At 37.3% G+C, this 21,219-nt stretch overlaps 3 protein-coding genes across 7 annotated transcripts; 2 read left to right on the top strand and 1 right to left on the bottom strand.

Moving 5' to 3' along the window:
- The first annotated feature begins 87 nt into the window (after window positions 1-87).
- LOC103974174 (receptor-like protein EIX2) lies at window positions 88-4,982 on the top strand. 4 transcript variants are annotated; one of them, XM_065101261.1, is made up of 2 exons: window positions 88-3,612; window positions 4,516-4,982. In XM_065101261.1, the coding sequence occupies exon 1, from the start codon at window positions 120-122 to the stop codon at window positions 3,603-3,605; it is 3,486 nt and encodes a 1,161-aa protein (XP_064957333.1). In that variant the 5' UTR covers window positions 88-119; the 3' UTR covers window positions 3,606-3,612; window positions 4,516-4,982. The 4 variants fall into 4 exon arrangements, with proteins under 4 accessions (XP_064957333.1, XP_064957334.1, XP_064957332.1 ...); XM_065101262.1 differs by having other exon boundaries at window positions 4,529-4,982; XM_065101260.1 differs by having other exon boundaries at window positions 4,538-4,982.
- Window positions 4,983-12,000: 7,018 nt separating this feature from the next.
- Window positions 12,001-17,015, top strand: LOC135608409 (receptor-like protein EIX1). 2 transcript variants are annotated; one of them, XM_065101264.1, is made up of 2 exons: window positions 12,001-15,360; window positions 16,303-17,015. In XM_065101264.1, exon 1 carries the CDS (start codon window positions 12,039-12,041, stop codon window positions 15,351-15,353), a length of 3,315 nt encoding a protein of 1,104 aa, XP_064957336.1. In that variant the 5' UTR covers window positions 12,001-12,038; the 3' UTR covers window positions 15,354-15,360; window positions 16,303-17,015. The 2 variants fall into 2 exon arrangements, with proteins under 2 accessions (XP_064957336.1, XP_064957337.1); XM_065101265.1 differs by having other exon boundaries at window positions 16,405-17,015.
- A 437-nt stretch (window positions 17,016-17,452) lies between these two features.
- LOC135608410 (bZIP transcription factor 11-like) lies at window positions 17,453-18,088 on the bottom strand. Its single transcript, XM_065101266.1, has one exon. It carries the CDS (start codon window positions 18,086-18,088, stop codon window positions 17,633-17,635), a length of 456 nt encoding a protein of 151 aa, XP_064957338.1. The 3' UTR covers window positions 17,453-17,632.
- Between the last annotated feature and the right edge of the window lie 3,131 nt (window positions 18,089-21,219).

Consider the following 21,219-nt stretch of genomic DNA (forward strand, 5'->3'; position numbering starts at 1 on the left):
ACCTTGACTGCGTCCTAGCCACGGGATCAAATCTACAGGGAATGTGCCTATACATACCCACAGAGACATCCTCTGCAACCTCACACCTTCACATTTCTTCTCTCTTGAGCGTTCGATCAATGGCTGCAGCTGGTAGCGGCAGTTTCCAGTTCGGACGTATTGCCTCGAAGCGTCTCATGATGCTCGTGGCCTTACTTCTCGTCTCCTGCTGTCTCGGCCATGGATCCGGCGATGAGGATCATGTCGAGGTGGAGGGATTCAGCAGCAGTTGCATGGAGAGCGAGAGGAGAGCTCTCCTCGCCATCAAATCCGATATGTACGACCCCGACAACTGGTTCTCTACATGGACCGGCAAAGACTGCTGTGGGTGGAGAGGTGTGGCCTGCGACAACACCACGGGCCATGTCACCAAGCTCGACCTCCGCTACCCCTATACAGACGATATATGGGATACGTTTTGGAAACCAATAGGCATCAGCAAGGTAAATCCTTCGTTGCAAGAACTGAAGCATTTGACATATTTGGATTTGAGCATGAATAACTTCTCTCATGCCCCTGTGCCTAAAATGATCGCTTCACTGGTCCACTTGGAATATCTCAACCTATCTTATGCCATGTTCGATGGACCAATTCCTCCTCAGCTGGGGAACCTCTCAAACCTACACTATCTCGACCTTCGGGGATGGTATCATGATGATTTTCTACATGTTGATGATCTCGATTGGCTCTCCCGTATTCCTTCTCTAAAATATCTTGACATGAGTTATGTCGATCTCAGCAAGGCGACCAATTGGTTTTACGTAATTAATTCTATTCCCACACTTGAAGTGCTACATTTGAATTATGTAGACCTGCCATATGTTTCATCTCCTTTGCCCCCTTTCAATCTAACAGCCATTGTTAGGTTGGATCTGTCTCAGAATTCCAACATCACGTCTGCCATGCTAAGATGGTTTTCTAATGCCACCAGTCTCGAGTACCTTATTCTTTTTGGCACCAGTAATCAATTTATCGATTCGGTAGGCACTGGGAGTCTCACTATCGAGTCGGTACAAGTTGCTCTAGGAGCTCTCAGTAATCTGAAGGAGTTGGATTTGTCATTCAACTCCCTTAAAGGAGAAATTCGTGAAATTCTGAACAATGTCAGTAGCAGCAGTGGCCTGAAGCACTTGGATTTGAGATCGAATCGATTATCTGGAGATATTCCTCCAGGGAGCCTTAGAGACCTGGAGTACCTGGACTTATCAGCGAATTATATTGTCGACGTGCATATCTTAGCTTCTCTGGGGAATCTCACAAACTTGCGACATTTAGACTTGCGGGGCAATTCAATCAGCGGAGAAATTCCACAAACCGTAGGAAATTCTGTCCGATTGGAGTACCTAGATTTGTCCAATACTGGCATCAACGGAAAAATACCACAGGCCATCGGCAACCTCAGTAACCTATTGGAATTACATTTATCAGGCAACAAAATTGTGGGATGGATACCACCGAGCATCGACAACCTCACCAACTTGGTATACTTAGATTTATCATACAACAATATTGTCGGTTGGATACCACCGAGCATCGGCAACCTCACCAACTTGGTACACTTAGATTTATCGAGGAATAATATTAGCGGATACATTCCAGAGACTTTGGGTACTCTCATCCATATGGAGGAATTATATTTATCTAACAATCGTATTTCTGGACAAATACCACAAACCATTGGGGATCTTCAAAATCTATGGATGTTATTTTTAAGCAATAACTATATTTCTGGGCAGATACCAAAGACGATCGGTAAACTCCACTACTTACAATACTTGGACATGTCATATAACAACTTATCAGGTCAAATACCAACGACATTGGGTGATCTATGCAATTTGACCTGGTTAGATTTGTCTTTTAATAACATTGGTGGAGATCTTACAAATCTATTCTATGGTTTGTCTACTTGTTCACAAGGAGCATCTATATCATTCTTAGCCCTGAAGGGTAACAATTTAACCGGGATTATTCCTTCGAGCATGGGCCAATTATCTCAGTTACAACAGGTAGACCTCTCCTCAAACTCGCTGGCAGGCAACATCACCGAAGCACACTTTTTAAATCTTACAAGGTTATCAGAATTGATAATCGCTTCCAACTCCTTGAATGTGATGCTACCAAATGATTGGCGACCCCCTTTTAGTGCCATCACTATCGATATGAGCTTTTGTCATCTCAGAGGAAAATTTCCTGAATGGTTTCAGACTCAACAACAATTGCAAAGCCTTTATCTATCCGGAGTTGGAGTCTCAGGCAGCCTCCCTATTTGGTTTTCAAATTTCTCAAAAGGTTTGGATGTTCTTAACTTGAAGTCCAACTATTTGACTGGTCAATTACCTTCTGCTCCCCAATTCATGTTGAATCTTTCCAACAACTTATTTGTCGGACCTATTCCATTGAGCTTCAAAAAAGCTACAGGACTCATTTTGTTATCTTTGTCTCATAATCATATCAATGGTGATTTCCCTTCCTTCTTTTGTAATCTGAATATCCAAGTTCTCGACCTATCTAATAATTACTTAATTGGAAAAATCCCGAATTGTCATAACTCATTTCCAACCTATCTACATTCTTTGCATTTAAATAATAACAACCTATCCGGAATGATTCCTTCATTTTTGAAATACTGCGACCAATTAATTATCCTTGATTTAGGTGAAAATAAATTATTTGGTAAAATTCCGAAATGGATAGGAAGAAACCTCTCATCATTAAAGGTTCTTCGTCTGAGGTCAAACTTATTATATGGTGTTATCCCTGAGAACATAGTGAATCTCACTTCTCTTCGGGTTTTGGATCTCTCTTCCAACAATTTATTTGGTAGCCTACCATCATCTCTTGGAAATTTCACTGCCATGGTTGAGGTACAAAATGACACGAGGTCATTGATTGAAGATTACTATTCTTACATCGAGAGCATCTTAGTCACAACAAAGGGATCAACGATTGATTACACAACCATTCTCTCGCTGGTGACAAGCATAGACTTGTCAAATAATTATCTCTCTGGTGAAATCCCAAAAGAACTGACAAAGCTTCTCGGATTGCGCTTCCTAAACTTATCCAACAACCATTTGACGGGGAGGATTCCAGAAAACATTGGTGACATGAAAATATTGGAATCGCTTGACTTATCTGTGAACAGTCTCACGGGGGAGATACCTTCGAGCTTTTCTGCTATGAATTTCCTGGCCCGTTTGAATCTGTCTTACAACAACTTATCAGGAAAAATACCAACGAGTGGTCAATTGTCAACCTTTGACTCATGGACATATGTGGGTAACAAAGACCTTTGCGGTACGCCACTTCCAAATTGCCCTGTTTATCGAATTCCACCTGACGCCAGAGTTAAACATGATGAGAAGCTCGACAAATTATTGGAGTACACCAGTATTGTGGTCGGATTTGTGGTTGGCTTTTGGCTGTTTATTGGCACTCTCATCATGAAGCAGGCCATCAGATTCGCTTTCTTCCGACGGATCGACAGGACCATTGACTGGATCTATGTTCAGTTTGCAGTTAAGCTTGCGAAGCTCAAATCCAAATGGCAAACAACGCAATGAACTGCCGGTAAGTGCTAAAGTGTGTCATGTTTTCCTCTGTAGTTAGTCGCATCGAAATCTTGCGTTAGCATGTAATGATGTTATCATATTATGCTGTCATGATTAAGCTGAAATGAGCATCATCGATGGTCTATAATCGTTATATGTATTAGTTATAGTATCATAACATCTCCATCTATCATCATTTTGCTATCGTCTGGCCTTCGTTTATCAATCGATACATATCTGACAACTAAAAGATTGATTGCAAGAGTCTCTGTCATACTCGGTTGGTCCCTTTTTTGCCAAAACCAATTATATTTCTTGAGATTATATACAAAGTTCATTGTTTCATAGAGATTGTTTTCTCCTGTTATTGTTGTTACAATAAAAGAAAAATCAACCATGTTATTATGCTCTAGTGATACAATTAGACAATAAAATCGTAACCATTGTTGTGGACATGATCTTGGTATTTGGCCAAAATCGATGTTTTATTCAAGTACCAAATCTTTTTTTTCTAAGATGAGATCATATATTTTGATCATCATCAAAATTCATATTACTATGAGACTCACTCTTAAAAAAAATCATTATTAACCATTTATATATCTATTTTTTTACAAAAAGTAATTTTTTTGAAAAAAAATAAAATCCATGTTCGACCAAACAAATTTATCCATCAAATTTTTCTAGAAGTAAATTATTATTTATAAATATATTTTCAAATTCATGTCTATCACAGTTTAGACTGCTTATTCCTATCATTCGGGTGCTAAAGCTCGAGACATTTGATTATATAATTATCTTAAGAAAGATATTCTATGTTTCTTGAATGATTTTTTTGACAGATCAACATTTTATGTTATGTGTGATTGTTTCGGCGTACTTAAGTCTTAGGTTTTTTTTTTTTGTTTCTTTTTCCTGGAAGTCACATTTTGCAGGACATGCAGGGCTTTGTTTTAGGTGTTATTGGAATGCTATGCATAAGTTATCAAATTTGCAGCTGTTTTGGTGTTCCTATAATAAAAGCAGATGATGCAGGAGTCAAACTAGAAGAAGATGATGATGGTGATAAGCTTGAAACAATAACATAGATGTTACTAGTATCGTCATGGGATTCATAGTTGGCTTTTGGGGTTTCTATTGGAATAGTGATCATGAAACGAGGCAGAAGGATCGATGTACGTGCAGTTGAAAGCCGAAGTCCAAAATAATGACGAAGAATCAATTGAACTGTGGCTAAGTGCTAAGATTGTCTATGTATATATATTCCATGTATTTGTGTGTTCTAGTGTTTTGAGTCACGTATGATCATTTGGTGTTGCGTTGTCTTGAAGACACTGCTGCTTGTTTGTTGAACTTGAAAAAGGAATGCAAATTCATTCAAGGATCAAACTGCTCATACAAGAAGGACAAAGGCATTACTTGTCTATTAAAATGCTTAGTAATTAGTTATCCGTCTCTAAGCCATTATAGACTCCTCGTATATATTAAAAAAATAATGATATTGATTTTATTGGCTAATCGTTCTATATCACTATGAAGATTTCGTAAGTCTCAAGACATCCTTACGTTATTCTTTATAAAATTGATCCATTCAAGTGAGTCCGTACAAAACAATTATGTTTCTCATCTTCCAAGGTTGGCCCTTTCTAAGGCCTTCGAAATAGTTTCTTCCATCAGTTTGTTTGGGTTCTTGCACTTTGCAACCTTACATTTGACTACATATAACAATCTTTTATCACGATGGATGTTTCTTTTTCTTCGTCCACTACAAATTTGATGTGAATTAAGCCTTTGTTTGAGTCACCATTGAATTTCCACAACAATGTAATAAAATGTTAATTGCAAGAACAGAGTGTTACTAGTCTTACTATTTATTTAGATCATTTATAAAAGAAGAATGCTATATTCAAAGAATGGTCTGTCACACTCTGTTTGCTGGTGACATGTTGACGTCTAAATATGGTCAATTAGTGTCTTTCCAAATCATCTCGAATTGAGGACATCAAAAATTGAATGCCAGTAACCTAAGACTTAATTGGATAGCAAATATCTATAAATTACTTGTCATGATTACCAAGTTCTAATATGACTCAAATTACAAAATTACTCGTTACAAAATAACTATCTACTAAATGGAGATAGTTACATATTTTAACTATAAAAGACTCGATCCTTAAAGACTCATTAGTTGATAAGCTCTATCTTAAGAGTTGAAGGGCTATTGTCGAATATATCCTCGGTTTAGTTTTATAATTTGCATTGGTTGATAAGTTCTAAGGGTATTTCTCCTTAAATTACATACTTTCTAACGTATATATTTAAGACGTATTCTCGAGTATATCTCGAGAATTGATAGAAATCATTTAATTGAGTTATTTTATCATCATACTAAACTTGGGATATAGGTTGTCCGAAAGGAGGATAGCTCTATAAAATTGATAAACATACATACAATCAAAATTGATATCGACACTTAGGAAGTGGCATGCACTCTTGTGATCAAAGAAAAAAATATATCCACACTATATTACTAATAAACAAATTGGAACTCCATTTATGGTAATCAAACAAATGTGACTCCTATTGGTCAATAAATTTCAAGCATTAATAAATCATTCAACTATTACATGAGTTGATTTTTTCTTTCACGATTAAACTCTTCACTTCTAAATCTTCAATATTCATCAAACGCCCAAGTCTCATATATTAATCAGTCAACTCTCATTCACGTTGACCAACATGCATGCATCAAGTCTCCAAGAGACATATGTGTCTCATTCAAATTGACTTGCACCGAGCAAAATGTAAGACTTTCTTGGCCACATGATAGAAGCTTGGATGAGTGTTCAGACCTTACACACTCATACACAACTTCTTTCCAACCTCATGCCACATAGAAGGTGGAAATCAAAGGTGTGAAGATCTTTCGTGGCAATTCACCTCTTCCATCCTATATCCAGTCATTCAGTATCCATGCTTTTCAACACCGAAAATCTTCTTGACGTGTTCGTCAGGGAACATCAACATTTACTCTTTTTTTTTTCTTTTATATGAAAGAATTTTTAGATAATTTACTTAGAAAATAAGTCATAATTAACTTTTTACCAAGAGCATTCTTTTTTCAGAATTTATTGGGAGCATCCTCAAGACAATAAAAGGAAAAGTATACTCTGTATTTGAAAGATTGTTACGTAGTTTTATAGGATTTGAGCATAAACCTATCCAAAATTGATTTTAAAAATATCTAAAATCATCTAAAAATAGAAAAATTAATGAAAATACTACTTAATGTTATATTTGTAAAGATTGAGGTGAGTGGACTAAATTTTATAGCCTTATACTCATAAATAAATTATGTTACACTCGATTGCAAAATCAACCTAAAACTGTATCAGATTTGACTTTAAAATAGAAACATATAATAAAATCAGTGTATATATCATATTTGTTTACTCTATTAAAATATCGAGGTAAGTTTGACGAGTCTCAAGTGTTGCACTCGCAAATGAACTGGTCAATGATGGAAATTAGGGCCGTCTTATATGAATCATCCGACCCTCACATCACAATTAAGTGTCCTTGACTTTGATTAAGTACATCTTAGCCACAGGATCAATTCCACACGCGGTGTGCGCACAAGTCATGAGGATTTCCGGTTGTTTCAAAGTTAAAGCTCTTCACATCTAAATCTCCAACTTCATAAACACCCAACTCTCACATATTGCTAATGAGATAGTAAATATGGTTGCATTTGTTGAGATTGTATTTTTTCCAGTTATTTTTCTTAGAAAATAAGAAAAAAGGAAAAAATTCAAGTATCTTAGTATGCTCAATTAGATAAAGATACACATAGTATGATTACAAAATATAATTGTGACCATTATATTATTGTGGACATATATGCTCTTGATATTTGGTAGTCCATCACTCATTCAAGTGTAAGTCACTTTTTTTTCTCTCTTTTTTCTAAGATGAGATTATATAATTTTGGACTCTTTCTATAATTTATTCCTTTTTTTTAGGAATTCTTTTTATAAGAAAAATAATTATTTTTTTAAAAATTAAAAATAGTGTTCAACCAAGCAAACTTGTCCAAAAAATTTTATGAGTATTAAACTCCTTATGCCAATCATTCGGGTGCTAAAGATTGAGTCGGATTTGGCTCGACCCGAATCAACCCAACCGGGGATGTTGACCGAAGTCAACTTCTCACCGACCCCTCCTGCGTTCCTCGCCGCAGCCGTTCCCCGCGCCTGCGTTCACACAATGCACCGCCGCACCCGGGGGCGTTTCGAGCTCGCAGTCCTCACCGCGGCCGTAGCCCGCGGTCTTCATCGCCGCCTCCCCGTGGGCCCGCACCGCCTGCAGCACCCACAGTCGCCGAAGTCGTGCGCCTCAGCCGCAGTCGTCCGCCGCAACCGCCCACGTGCGGTCGCACCTCTCCGCTCACAGGCGGCGAGCCCTCTACCTTCCCTTGCTCCTATAAATGGAGCTTTGGGGAACAACAGCGAGGGAAGCGAAGGAGAGAAGAAGCGAGGTGAAGGTTGAGGAAGGAACCCAAATCCGGCCAAGTTCTTCTCCGGCGAAAAGTCCGGTCACCGATCTCCGTCGCCGGCCGGTCACCGTGCTCATTGCAGCACCTGAGGAGTAGGATGAAGAGGAAGTTGACTGGTCAACCATGGTCAACTTTGATTGACAGCGGGCAATTTTGTTTTATTTGGCAAATTTTGGATTTTTTTTTCTAAGGAAGTCGTGATGGTGTTAATGAATAAATTTTTTCTAAGATTTAATTTTTATTTTGATTTTTCTTCTGTACGTAATAACGATGTTTATGTGATAATTTGAGTCATGTTAACTCATTTATTTATTTATTTTCATCGTTTATCATATGATATTTTCACCTGACTCTATCTATATCTTATGGCTACGTAACCTACTAATCTTTCCTATATACGGTATCAAAGCATTCTTACCAAAGATTATTAGGTTGCTGGGCCTTAATGACTGAGATATAAGATCAAAAAATTGGATCAAAATTTTAAGTACTCTCTAATAAATATAAATGTTATTTTAATAAACTAAACTTATGACAAAGGTAATCGAAAAGGAGGTTAGCTCTATAATATTGATAAATATAATATACAATCAAAATAAATGTCTACACTTATGAAGTAATGTGTGAAAGTCCCAACTACTTTAGTTGTCATAGGAAAATATGGATCTATACTATATTATTAATGAATAAATTGAAACTCCATTTATAATAATTGATCGAATGTGCTTCCAATTGACTGGTCAACAAAATCTTCGATGTTAATAAATCATTTAACTATAACATCTTTATCATTAGTTGAACTTTTCTTTCACGGTTAAACTCTTAATATCTAAATCTCTGACATTTATGAAACACGAAAGTCTCACGCATTAATCAATCATGTCTCATGTCTTATTTCTTAACTATGGAATGCAGTCTCCAAGAGATAGATATGTATCTTATTCATGTTGACTTTCTCAACCATATCATAGAAGCTTGGATGAGTGTTCTAATCTCATACACTCATAGGCAACTTCTTTCTAACCTCACACCATATGGAAAAGAAGGTCGAAATGACCTTTCATGCTAATTCACCTCTTCCGACCATTCATCGCGTCATGAGAAATATCTATACTTTTCTTTCAACACCGAAAATCTTCTTGACGTGCACGTCCGGAAACATCAACATTTATATATATATTTTTTTCTTTTATATGAAAATATTTTTAAATAATTTACTCAGAAAATCGATCATAATTAGTTTTTTACCTAAGAGCATTCTTTTTTAGTTTACTTGGGAGCATCCTTAAGACAAAAAGAGAAAAAGTGTGCGCTTTGTTTTAAAGATTGTTACCTAGTTTTATAGGGTTTGAGTGTGAACCTGTCCAAATTTGATTTAAAAATATCTAAAATCATCTAAAAATAGAAAAGCAAATGAATATAATTTTGACATAATAACGTCGATGCTTAGTTGGTGGGCATTAGTCCATTGGCTCTTTGAATGTGTGAGTAGAGCTTGGGTTCATTATGTTCTCTTCTTTATAAGCACTTGCTTCTTCATAAACAGTTATTTGAGTGATTTAAGAAAAATAAACAAGTGAAAAATCGAATGCCATGTCGGCATGAATCCGACACCAAGTTAGATGTCTAATTAATCTTACGTATGTAATGATGCATAATCAACGTATAATATTGACATTAATGCTTGACGAATGACACTTTGACGTTTGGGTAATAGCTAATGTTCTATAAAACTATTTACTAAAAAATAATTATCTACTTAAATGGAGATAGTTGTTACATGTTTACCTATGAAAGGCTCTAGGTATGAACATTGAAGACTCATTGGTACGATCATTAATACTCCTCAAGTTACGTACCATTCTAAATTAAGAGTTAAGAGGGCCTTTGTTGGATATGCCTTGACACTTTGTTTCACGACTTATTGACCGAAAAACTTTCGGAAAATCCTTTCATCTCGATACTAATTTTGTGACAATGGTGATTTCGAAGCAAATTTATTCTATAACTTTGATAAACCAATCAAAAATGACATCAACACTTGAAAAGTGGCACGTTAAAGTCCCAACCACTCTTTTCGTGGTGGATAAAAGTGTATCCGCACTACGTTGCAAGTTAATAATAAATACATTGGAACTCTATCTACATTAATTGAGCAATTGTGACTCCTCTTGACCGATCGACAAAATCTTCTTTGTCTCATTCACATTAATTTTTGCCCGAACAACACGACAAGATGCAAGACTTTGACTTGCGTCTCAGCCATTGATGACTTCCCTCTAACCTCACCACATAGAAGACAAAGATGGAAATCAAGGCGTCATGATCTATCATTGGAAAAGTCCTCTCTTCCAATATTTCACTCCATCCATATCAAACTATTCATCAAGTCATTAGAAATATCTATACTTTCCAACGCTGAAAGTCTCCTTGACTTGCACGCCGGGGAACGTAAACAATTTACATTCTTTTTTGTTTTGTATAAAAATATTTTTGGATAATTTATTCAGAAAAGATGATCATAATTAGTGTTTATCGAAGAGCATTCTTTTTTTCGGAATTTACTCGAGAGCATCTTAACACAGAAAAAGAACATGTATGCTCTTTATTTTAAAGATGTTTACATACCTTTACAGTGTGAACCTATCCAAGTTTGATTTAAAAAACCAAAATCTATAAAATAATCTAAAAATAGAAAACCCAACGAAATAACTATTTAATGTTGTATTTATATTCTATATTAAAATCGAGTTGAATAAGCTTTATGTCATTATACTTATACATATACCATGTTATATTCGATGACAGAATCAACAGAGAATCACCTTAAAAATAGAAAAGAACAATGAAATCAACATGTATATTATATTTGCCTGCTCTATTGAAAGATGGAAGTAAGTTTGTGTTGCACTTGTCACACTAGTAAATGAACGCTGGATGGAACCCTCACATCAGAATTAAGTTTCCTTTGACTTCTAATTGCGTATTAGCCACACTAAAGTTCGAGTATGCTTGACCTTGACTGCGTATTAGCCACTGCATCAATTCTACAGATAATGTGTTAGACTTCGTAAGTTAAAGAGAAACTTGACTTCATTGTCCACTTTGGCTACGACTACTTCGACAAAACATTTGTTCAGCGATCTTTGTCGTAAATAGAGAAATTTGATCTCTATTGCAACAGTTGTAAATAGAGAAATTTGATTGGTCAACTTTTGTTATTGTTCTAACTCTCAATGGTAAGTTGTTAACCGTTAAGTTGTTCACATTTAAATCTGGAACACCCAAATCTCTCATATTAATCAATTAACTCTCAATGGTATCAAATTCATGTCCCATTCATATAGGATAAAAATGTAAGACTTCAACTTGCATCTTAGCCACATGATAGAAGTTTGGATGAGTATGGATGACTTCCCCCCAACCTCACACCACATGCAAGATAAAGATGAAAATCAAGACGTTGTGATCTATCATTACAAGATTAGTCTCTTCCATCCACATGGAACGTAAACTTTATATATATATATATATATATATATATATATATATATATATATATATATATATATATATATATATATATATATATATATATATATATATATATATATATATATATATATATATATATATATATATATATATTTATTTATTTTTTTTTTAAATGAACGCTCAGTGGAACCCTCGCATCATAATCAAATTTGCTTGACTTCTTAGCCACACTAAAGTGATTGACCTTGACTGCGTGCTAGCCACGGGATCAAATCTACAGGGAATGTGCCCAGATATCACGGGGATTTCCGGTGGTGATGTGCCTATACATACCCACAGAGATATCCTCTGCAACCTCACACCTTCACATTTCTTCTCTCTTGAGCGTTCGATCAATGGCTGCAGCTGGTAGCGGCAGTTTCCAGGACGGACGCATTGCCTCGAAGCGTCTCATGATGCTCGTGGCCCTACTTCAAGTCTCCTGCTGTCTCGGCCATGGCTTCGGCGATGAGGATCATGTCGAGGTGGAGGGAATCGGCAGCAGTTGCATGGAAAGCGAGAGGAGAGCTCTCCTCGCCATCAAATCCGATATGTACGACCCCGACAACTGGTTTTCATCTTGGACCGGCAAAGACTGCTGTGGGTGGAGAGGTGTGGCCTGCGACCACACCACCGGCCATGTCACCAAGCTCGACCTCCACTACCCCTACACATACGATGTGTGGGATATCTCAGACATTATGGAAACAATGGGTGGGAGCAAGGTAAATCCTTCGTTGCAAGAACTGAAGCATTTGACATATTTGGATTTGAGCATGAATAACTTCTCTCATGCCCCTGTGCCTAAAATGATCGCTTCACTAGTCCACTTGGAATATCTCAACCTATCTAATGCCATGTTCGATGGACTGATTCCTCCTCAGTTGGGGAACCTCTCAAACCTACACTATCTCGACCTTCAGGGATGGTATGGTTATCTACATGTTGATGATCTCGATTGGCTCTCCCGTATTCCTTCTCTAAAATATCTTGACATGAGTTTTGTCAACCTCTCGAAAGCAACCAATTGGTTCTACATAATTAATTCAATCTCCACACTTGAAGTGCTACATTTGATTTATGTAGACCTGCCATATGTTCCATCTCATTTGCCCCCTTCTAATCTGACAGCCATCGCCACGTTGGATCTGTCTTGGAATTCCAACATCACGTCTGCCATGCTAAGATGGCTTTCTAACGCCACCAGCCTCGAGAACCTCCTTCTTTCTGGCTGTGGGAGTCTCACTATCGAGTCGGTACAAGCTGCTCTCGGAGCTCTCAGTAATCTGAAGGGATTGGATTTGTCAGACAACTTCTTTAAAGGAGAAATTCGTGAAATTCTGAACAATGTCAGTAGCAGGGGCCTGAAGCACTTGGATTTGAGCTGGAATCAATTATCTGGAGATATTCCTCCAGGGAGCCTTAGAGACCTGGAGTACCTAGACTTATCATGGAATTTTAATGTCATCGTACATATATTTGCTTCTCTGGGGAATTTCACAAACTTGCGACATTTAGGGTTGTCGGCCAATTCAATCAGTGGAGAAATTCCACCAATCGTGGGAGATGCTGTCCGATTGGAGTACCTATATTTGTCCTTTAATGGCATCATTGGAAAAATACCAGAGAGCATCGGCAATCTCACCAACTTGGTATACTTAGATTTATCATACAACAATATTGTCGGTTGGATACCACCAAGCATTGGCAACCTCGCCAACTTGGTACACTTAGATTTATCAAGGAATAATATTAGTGGATACATTCCAGAGACCATTGGGGATCTTCAAAATCTACGGATATTATTTTTAAGCAATAACCATATTTCTGGGCAGATACCAAAGAAGATCGGTAAACTCCACTACTTGCAAAACTTGGACATGTCATATAACAACTTATCAGGTCAGATACCAACTACGTTGGGTGATCTATGCAATTTGACCCGGTTGGATTTGTCTTTTAATAACATTGGTGGAGATCTTACAAATCTATTCTATGGTTTGTCTACTTGTTCACAAGGAGCATCTATATCATCCTTAGTCCTGAAGGGTAACAATTTAACCGGGATTATTCCTTCGAGCATGGGCCAATTATCTCAGTTACAAGAGGTAGACCTCTCCTCAAACTCGCTGGCAGGCAACATCATCGAGGCACACTTTTTAAATCTTACAAGGTTATCAGGATTGATAATCGCTTCCAACTCCTTGAATGTGATGCTACCAAATGATTGGCAACCCCCTTTTAGTGCCAAGATTATCGATCTAAGCTTTTGTCATATAGGAGCAAAATTTCCTGATTGGATTCGGACTCAACAACAATTGCAAAAGCTTTATCTATCCGGAGTTGGAGTCTCAGGCAGCCTCCCTATTTGGTTTTCAAATTTCTCAAAAGGTTTAGAAATTCTTAACTTGAGCTCCAACTATTTGACTGGTCAATTACCTTCTGCTCCCCAATTGTTATTGGATCTTTCCAACAACTCATTTGTTGGACCTATTCCATTGAGCTTCGAAGAAGCTACGTACCTCATTTTATTATCTTTATCTCATAATCATATCAACGGTGATATCCCTCCCTTCTTTTGTAATATGAATTTTCTTGAAGTTCTCGACCTATCGAACAATCACTTAATTGGAGAAATCCCAGATTGTCATAATTCATTTCCAATCTCTCTACAATCTTTACATTTAAATAATAATAATTTATCCGGAATGATTCCTTCATTTTTGAAATACTGTGACCAATTAATTACCCTTGATTTAGGTGAAAATAAATTATTTGGTAAAATTCCGAAATGGATAGGAAGAAACCTCTCGTCATTGAAGGTTCTTCGTCTGAGGTCAAACATATTATATGGTGTTATCCCTGAGAACACAGTGAATCTCACTTCTCTTCGCGTTTTGGATCTTTCTTCCAACAATTTATTTGGTAGCCTACCATCATCTCTAGGAAATTTCACTGCCATGGTTGAGGTACAAAATGATACCAGGCCATTGCTCCAAGGTAACAACTATACTTATATCGAGAGCAGCTTATTAACAACGAAAGGATCAATGGTCGATTACACAACCATTCTCTCGCTGGTGACAAGTATAGACTTGTCAAATAATCATCTCTCTGGTGAAATCCCAAAAGAACTGACCAAGCTTCTCGGGTTGCGCTTCCTAAACTTATCCAACAATCATTTGACAGGGAGGATTCCAGAAAAGATTGGTGATATGAAACAGCTAGAATCACTTGACTTATCGATGAACAGTCTCACCGGGGAGATACCTTCGAGCTTTTCTGCTATGAGTTTTCTGGCCCGTTTGAATCTGTCTTATAACAACTTATCAGGAAAAATACCCACGAGTAGTCAATTGTCGACCTTTGACTCATGGACATATGTGGGTAACAAAGACCTTTGCGGTACGCCACTGCCAGATTGCCCTGTTTATCAAACTCCACCTGATGCCAGAGTTAAAGATGATGAGAAGCTCGACAAATTATTGGAGTACACCAGTATTGTGGTAGGATTTGCGGTTGGCTTTTGGCTGTTTATTGGCACGCTCATCATGAAGCAGGCCATCAGATTCGCTTTCTTCCGATGGATCGACAAGGCCAGTGACTGGATCTATGTTCAGTTTGCAGTTAAGCTTGCGAAGCTCAAATCCAAATGGCAAACAACGACATGAACTGCCGGTAAGTCCTAAAGTGTGTCATGTTTTCCTTTGTAGTTAGTCGCATCGAAATCTTGCGTTAGCATGTAATGATGTTATCATATTATGCTGTCATGATTAAGCTGAAATAAGCATCATGGATTCCCTGTATACATTACATGTATTAGTTCTAGTATCATAACATCTCCATCTATCATCACTTTGCTATCGCAAGGCATTCGCTTATGGATTGATACATACATATCTGACTACTAAAAAGATTAATTGCAAGAGTGTATGTCATACTCTGTTTGCTATCGAAATAGTTAATCTACCTATATTTAATCAATGTTTGAGAGTGGAGACTGTGTTCTTCTGTTATTGTTCTTACAATAGAAAATAAAAATCTACTGTGTTATTATGCTCAAATTAGATAAAGATAATGACAATCACAAAATGGAGAGATAATTAGACAATAAAATTGTAATCATTATCATGGACGTGCTCTTCGTGTTTGGCCAAAATCAATGTCTTATTCATATGACGAATCTTTTTTTTTCTGAGAAGAGACTGTATATTTTTATCCTCCTCAAAATTCATATAGCATGAGACTCACTCGTCATTTTTTTTTTTGCAAAGATAAAATCCATCTCTATCAATTTTTTTTCTAAAAGTAAATTATTATTAATAAATAAGTTTCATAAATTCATATCAATCCACTCTAGATTGCTTATTCCTATCATTTGGGTGCTAAAGCTTGAGACCTTTTGATTATAATTATTCCTATCATTTGCTTATTCTATGTTTCTTGATTAAGTGTTTTTTTTCATTAATCAACATTTAATGTTATGTGCGTTTGTTTTCGTATTCATAACATGAGAGTATATATATATATATATATATATATATATATATATATATATATATATATATATATATATATATATATATTTGTTCCTTTTTTCCTGGAAATCATATTTTGCAGGACTCGCAGAACTTTGATTTAGGTGTTACCAGAATGCTTTATATAAGTTCCCGATTTGCTGCTATTTTGGGGTTTCTATAATAAAAAGCAGATTGCCACCAGTTCAGCTGATGCAGGAGTCAAACTAGAAGAAGATGATGATGGAGATATGCTTGAAACAATAATATTAGATGTTACTAGCTTTGTCGTGGGATTAATAGTTGTTTCTGGGGTTTCTATCGGCGTAGTGATCGTGAAGCAAGGCTTAAGGATTTCTCTCTTCCAACAAAATGACAACATCTATGGCTGGATGCAGATATGTGCAGCTGAAAGCTGAAGCCCAAAATAATGACGAAGAATCAATTGAACTGTGGCTAAGTGCTAAGACTGTCTAAGTAGACTTCATGTATTTATATGTTCTAGTGTTTTATTTCATGAATGACCATTTGGTGTTGTCCAGAAATAAGGTTGTTGTTTAAAGATAACATCTGAGACATGGCATCGGGATTGCTCTGTTCCAGTTGATCGACAGGACTTGTGATTGGATCTATGTGCAGGTGGCAGTAAAGCTCAAGGAACCAAAGTGCAAATGGCGAAGAATGACTTAAAGAATCACTAAGCATCTCAAGCTCATGTCATCCTCTTCTTGTTATGCTGTATTTATGTTTCATGTAATTGTTGTAGTCTCTTTAGAGTCTTAATCTATTGGCAACTTGCTGCTGCTTTTTAGTGTAGTGAAACTTAATTTACTGCATCACTTATTGCTTCTTTTCCAGAAACAAACCAATGGTCCACAGAAGGGCAAATGAGTTGTCATAACATATGCGACATATTACTATGAATTGAGAATTGCTCCAGTGGAAGCATCCATCCTTCATATACATGAAATTGATTTCAGTGAGTGCTTCAGGGGATTCCAGCTGAGAACAAAGTGTGATTATGTTCAATATATCTCAATGAGCAGATATCAGACTGGCCATGAAGACTTGCTCATGCATTCATAATGAATTTAACCATTCAAAGTATTTTTCTATGGCCTTGGAAGTTGCTGTTCTGTTGTCAGATCTCAGATCTCTTCAATCTCTCCAACTCTTTTAACTATTCAAATCATGCCTTAGTTTGATGAACCAAATGGATTAATCAAAAGAATGATTCTGGATGCTTATGTAGGTAGGAGACAACATACAAGCCACAATCTGTGACCAAGCTTTCCCTTTATACCATTCATACAACTTTTGGACTTGACATACTGGAGTTTTATACAGTTTGAGCATTTGAAGCTCTAAAAGCACCGACAGCAACAGCACAGGCAGCAGCCTTCGCTTTTACATCATTGATGGATTCTTATCTTTCAGTACTGAAACATGTTGTCGGCTGAAGCCATGATCGGCTGGTTCATGCGCATGAGGTTCCACGGATTGATGAAGTCATCAGTGATCATGGGGCCACTACTGATGCTATATTTTGCTTTCAAGCAGTGGAGGATGTCATTGAGAGACTGCAGCCTGTTGCTGAGCTCCACCATCTGCGTCCTCAGGACAGAGTTCTCAGCCTGCACTGCAAAAAACCGCTGCGTGGTGAGGGTGAAGGTTGTCAAGATCTGGCTGTTCTCCTTCCTCAGCTGGCCCATCTGCGCGGTGAGACCATCCAAATGCTTCTGCTTGCGCATCCTGGACCGCCTCGCAGATTCACGGTTCGATATCTTTCTCTTCTGCATCTTAAGGTTCATCACTGCCTGCAGATCCTCTTCGGAAGCTGACTTTTGCAGCAGGCTGGACCCAGAAGGTGTTCCAACAGGAGAAGCCATAGAAGTTTTGTTCTTTTTGCAGTGAAAATGATATTCTTTTTCTTACTAGCCTATATAAATTTTAATGGTAGTGCTCAAGCAAAGAGTATATATTGGTTGGAAATATAGCTGAATAGTGTGAATATATAGCAAGACAAATACTATCAAGAAAACTAGGCGATTCTATGTATATATATATATGTATATATGTAGATCTCAGAACGAGCTCATGAAAACACATAAAACCAGTAAAGGAAGACAACAGAGAAGGACTGAGCGAGATGGGTCCTGCGCCTGAGCGTGATGTTGATCATAAACCCAGAGAGAAGGATCTCACTTAGGATAAGCGACATCAATTAGAAACGTCAAGAGCAACAGATGCTGCATGTGACAAACACACAGGAGTCTTCAGGATACAAAGATCAAATCTTGGAGCTGATAGAACACGGAATTCCCCTCAGTTTTCGGCAGCAAGGTGGTATCTTTACACCAAAGATCAAGAAAAGGTCAGATTTTGAAGCTTGTTTGCAGAATCTTTAGAGAAAATTTTGGCAGAGTTTCCCTAGTAGATAACTGCAGAAAGATCAAGAATAGGGAGGTCAGCCAAAGTAGAAAGCAAAAGCAGCAGCAAGAACAAAGAATTGATCTGTTGGGTTTTCGATTTTAGATTGAGAACCCAAGAAAACTCAAAAGCAGGGCCACTGGAGCCATGGGGATGACAAGAGGAAGAAGGATAGAGAAGAACAAAGCAGCAGGACCTGCAGAAAGCTAAGCAAGGAAGAAGAAGAGAGGGGGAAAGGGAATTGGAGCTTGGGGAAGGGGTGGTATTTATAGAGCGAAGGAGGAGAAAGAGCTCTGGAATCTTGTGTATATACAATATATGTGTTCCATGATGTCAGGCATCAAAGATACTATGATTTCCATCTACCAAACTGGAAATAGTGTTCATCATCATGCCTTTGTGGCTCCTTTAGATCCATTGATGATTCATGGCCTTCATTTAATTTAGTCCACCGTCATCGGAGAACTTCTAGGAGAAGATAGACTGGGATTTTGTATTGTCAAGACATCTAAGTACCACACATTCATTCAATCAAATCTCTGCATATGTAAACACAACTATTTCTTCTGTTCAATGATGTGAAATGACAAGTAAATTTGTTGGAATCTTCATATCTAAAAGCTTGATTGTAGAGTTAAAATATATTGATTAAGTCCATCCGTATTTAATGAACTAAAATTTAAAGCAACATATGGCATATTCTTCACTGTTAAAGGGTCATTCAAAGCTGCTAGTCACAGTTCATACTGTTGACATTGCTAATGGCATTGTGGTCATTGCATGGTGGTTGGAATTGTATCCCTGCCCTGATGATTCTAGTCAATATCAAATATAATTACCTGTTTAATGTTTACATAACCTTTTTCCTTTTGATTGTTTTAGAGCCATTTCACACTAAACCTCAAAGCATCAAAGGCATCACTTTCACACTTGCTTAGAAGACTAAAACTCTTAATTGTTGAAGCAGGATAAATGACCAGACCATTGCCTTCAATTATTTGCAAGAGAAAAGAATGGAACAGTATCCATTCCTTCAATGAATTGCAAATGAAAGCTAATAATTTGTGCAAACATGGATCATGATGTTTACTTTTGTTGTTTTCTGAGGATTTGGCCTTAACATGAATAAATTAAGCATCATTGACTTGATTAGCTAAAGAACTTTAAGATCTAAGAAAGTAAGAGAAAGCATAATCTTGTTGAAGATGGAAACTTTAGCAATATGAAAATGTTCCATTCTATAAAGTAAATTCTCCTTGTTCATAGCATTCAATTAGGATATCTTTAGAGAGAGAATTACTTGTATGCTAAGCTATTTTGACAGGGCTGCAACTTTTCCTCACCATGGTAGCCATTTCCAAATTGATTAAGATAGGTCTCTTGGTCATCTACACACCTGGCCAAAACTGAAGGACCATGTGACTAACTTTGAGGCTTCAATCTAGATGTGATATAGAGTAGCTTTGTCACCCTTCTGCTACAAGACTCTAGAAGAGTATCCTCCATTAACACAACATCTCAGAGCTTCTTGTCCTCTGTATGTTGCCCTCTCCACATTATGTTGCAACTCTAGCAGCATCAAGATCAGTACTCCACCCATTACTATAAACCAACAACATATATGTAAATTTCTACTTAATGAAAGAAATGTGAAAAATGCAAGTCATCACAACATGTGATCCAGAAGCTTGTTGAAGGTCAAATGCTTCCAAGTGAAGCTAAGAATTCTGGCAAGAAGGTGGCTTCCCATGATCTACCTTGAACTCCCTTCAAGAACCCTAGAAAACTACGCTGCAGCAGGTGACATGACAAGGAGAACCATGTTCTTTTGTACCTTAAAGGCCTGTGTTGCTTGGGATTCAAGAGCACCAAGCACAGGTCTGGGAATGGAGCTTTTACATATTATATATCCTCTGCAGCAGTAAGATTCTTACGTACACTGCATGCATGCGCATGCACATGGAAACAAGCAAACATGCCCACAAATGAACGAATGTTGATTAGAAATATTTCAAACAAAGATTAAATTTTAGTTTCAACTATTATGTTGATTAGAAAAGTCATTCAAGTTCTTTTGATGTCCAGAACCAATAGGTATATTACTGATCAAGAACAAACCTTCACATGGAAGACATGGCGCACACAAAAATCTGGTGGTGTTCACGAGAATATGTTCCATGTTCTTGGAGTGACCCTTTCTCAGCACTGTCAGCATCACCATTCTTAATAGCATTAATGTGCTGATTGGCTGATGCTTTTTTTCCTAGCACTGATTGCTTTTTTTCTCGGACACCTCCAATGAAAACAATAATGACAGGTTGTGATTCGGGAGAGTGCAAAAACACAATCTAGCAAACAATATTCTGCCAGTTTGTGGGGCTGACAGCACCTAAAGAAGGAGAAAGATTGACAGGGAAGGCACAGATCATGCAGACATGCCGTATGAACTTTCATCACCAAAGGATCTGTTGAATTATGTGGAAGACATCCATTTGAGAGAATGGTGTATGAATTTGACACACTGTCAGTATTCTTCCATCTGTTGAAGGCTTCTGTTAAGCAGCATCAGAAACTGAGAGGCTATTATAGT

This window comes from Musa acuminata, chromosome BXJ2-3 (assembly GCF_036884655.1).
Source record: "Musa acuminata AAA Group cultivar baxijiao chromosome BXJ2-3, Cavendish_Baxijiao_AAA, whole genome shotgun sequence".
In the NCBI taxonomy this organism is placed as follows: Eukaryota; Viridiplantae; Streptophyta; class Magnoliopsida; order Zingiberales; family Musaceae; genus Musa; species Musa acuminata.

What these genes read in the sequence shown, in the direction of transcription:
- LOC135608409 (XM_065101264.1), top strand. Translation starts at nt 12,039, where the DNA reads ATGGCTGCAGCTGGTAGCGGCAGTTTCCAGGACGGACGCATTGCCTCG.
- LOC103974174 (XM_065101261.1), top strand. Translation starts at nt 120, where the DNA reads ATGGCTGCAGCTGGTAGCGGCAGTTTCCAGTTCGGACGTATTGCCTCG.
- LOC135608410 (XM_065101266.1), bottom strand. Translation starts at nt 18,088, where the DNA reads ATGGCTTCTCCTGTTGGAACACCTTCTGGGTCCAGCCTGCTGCAAAAG.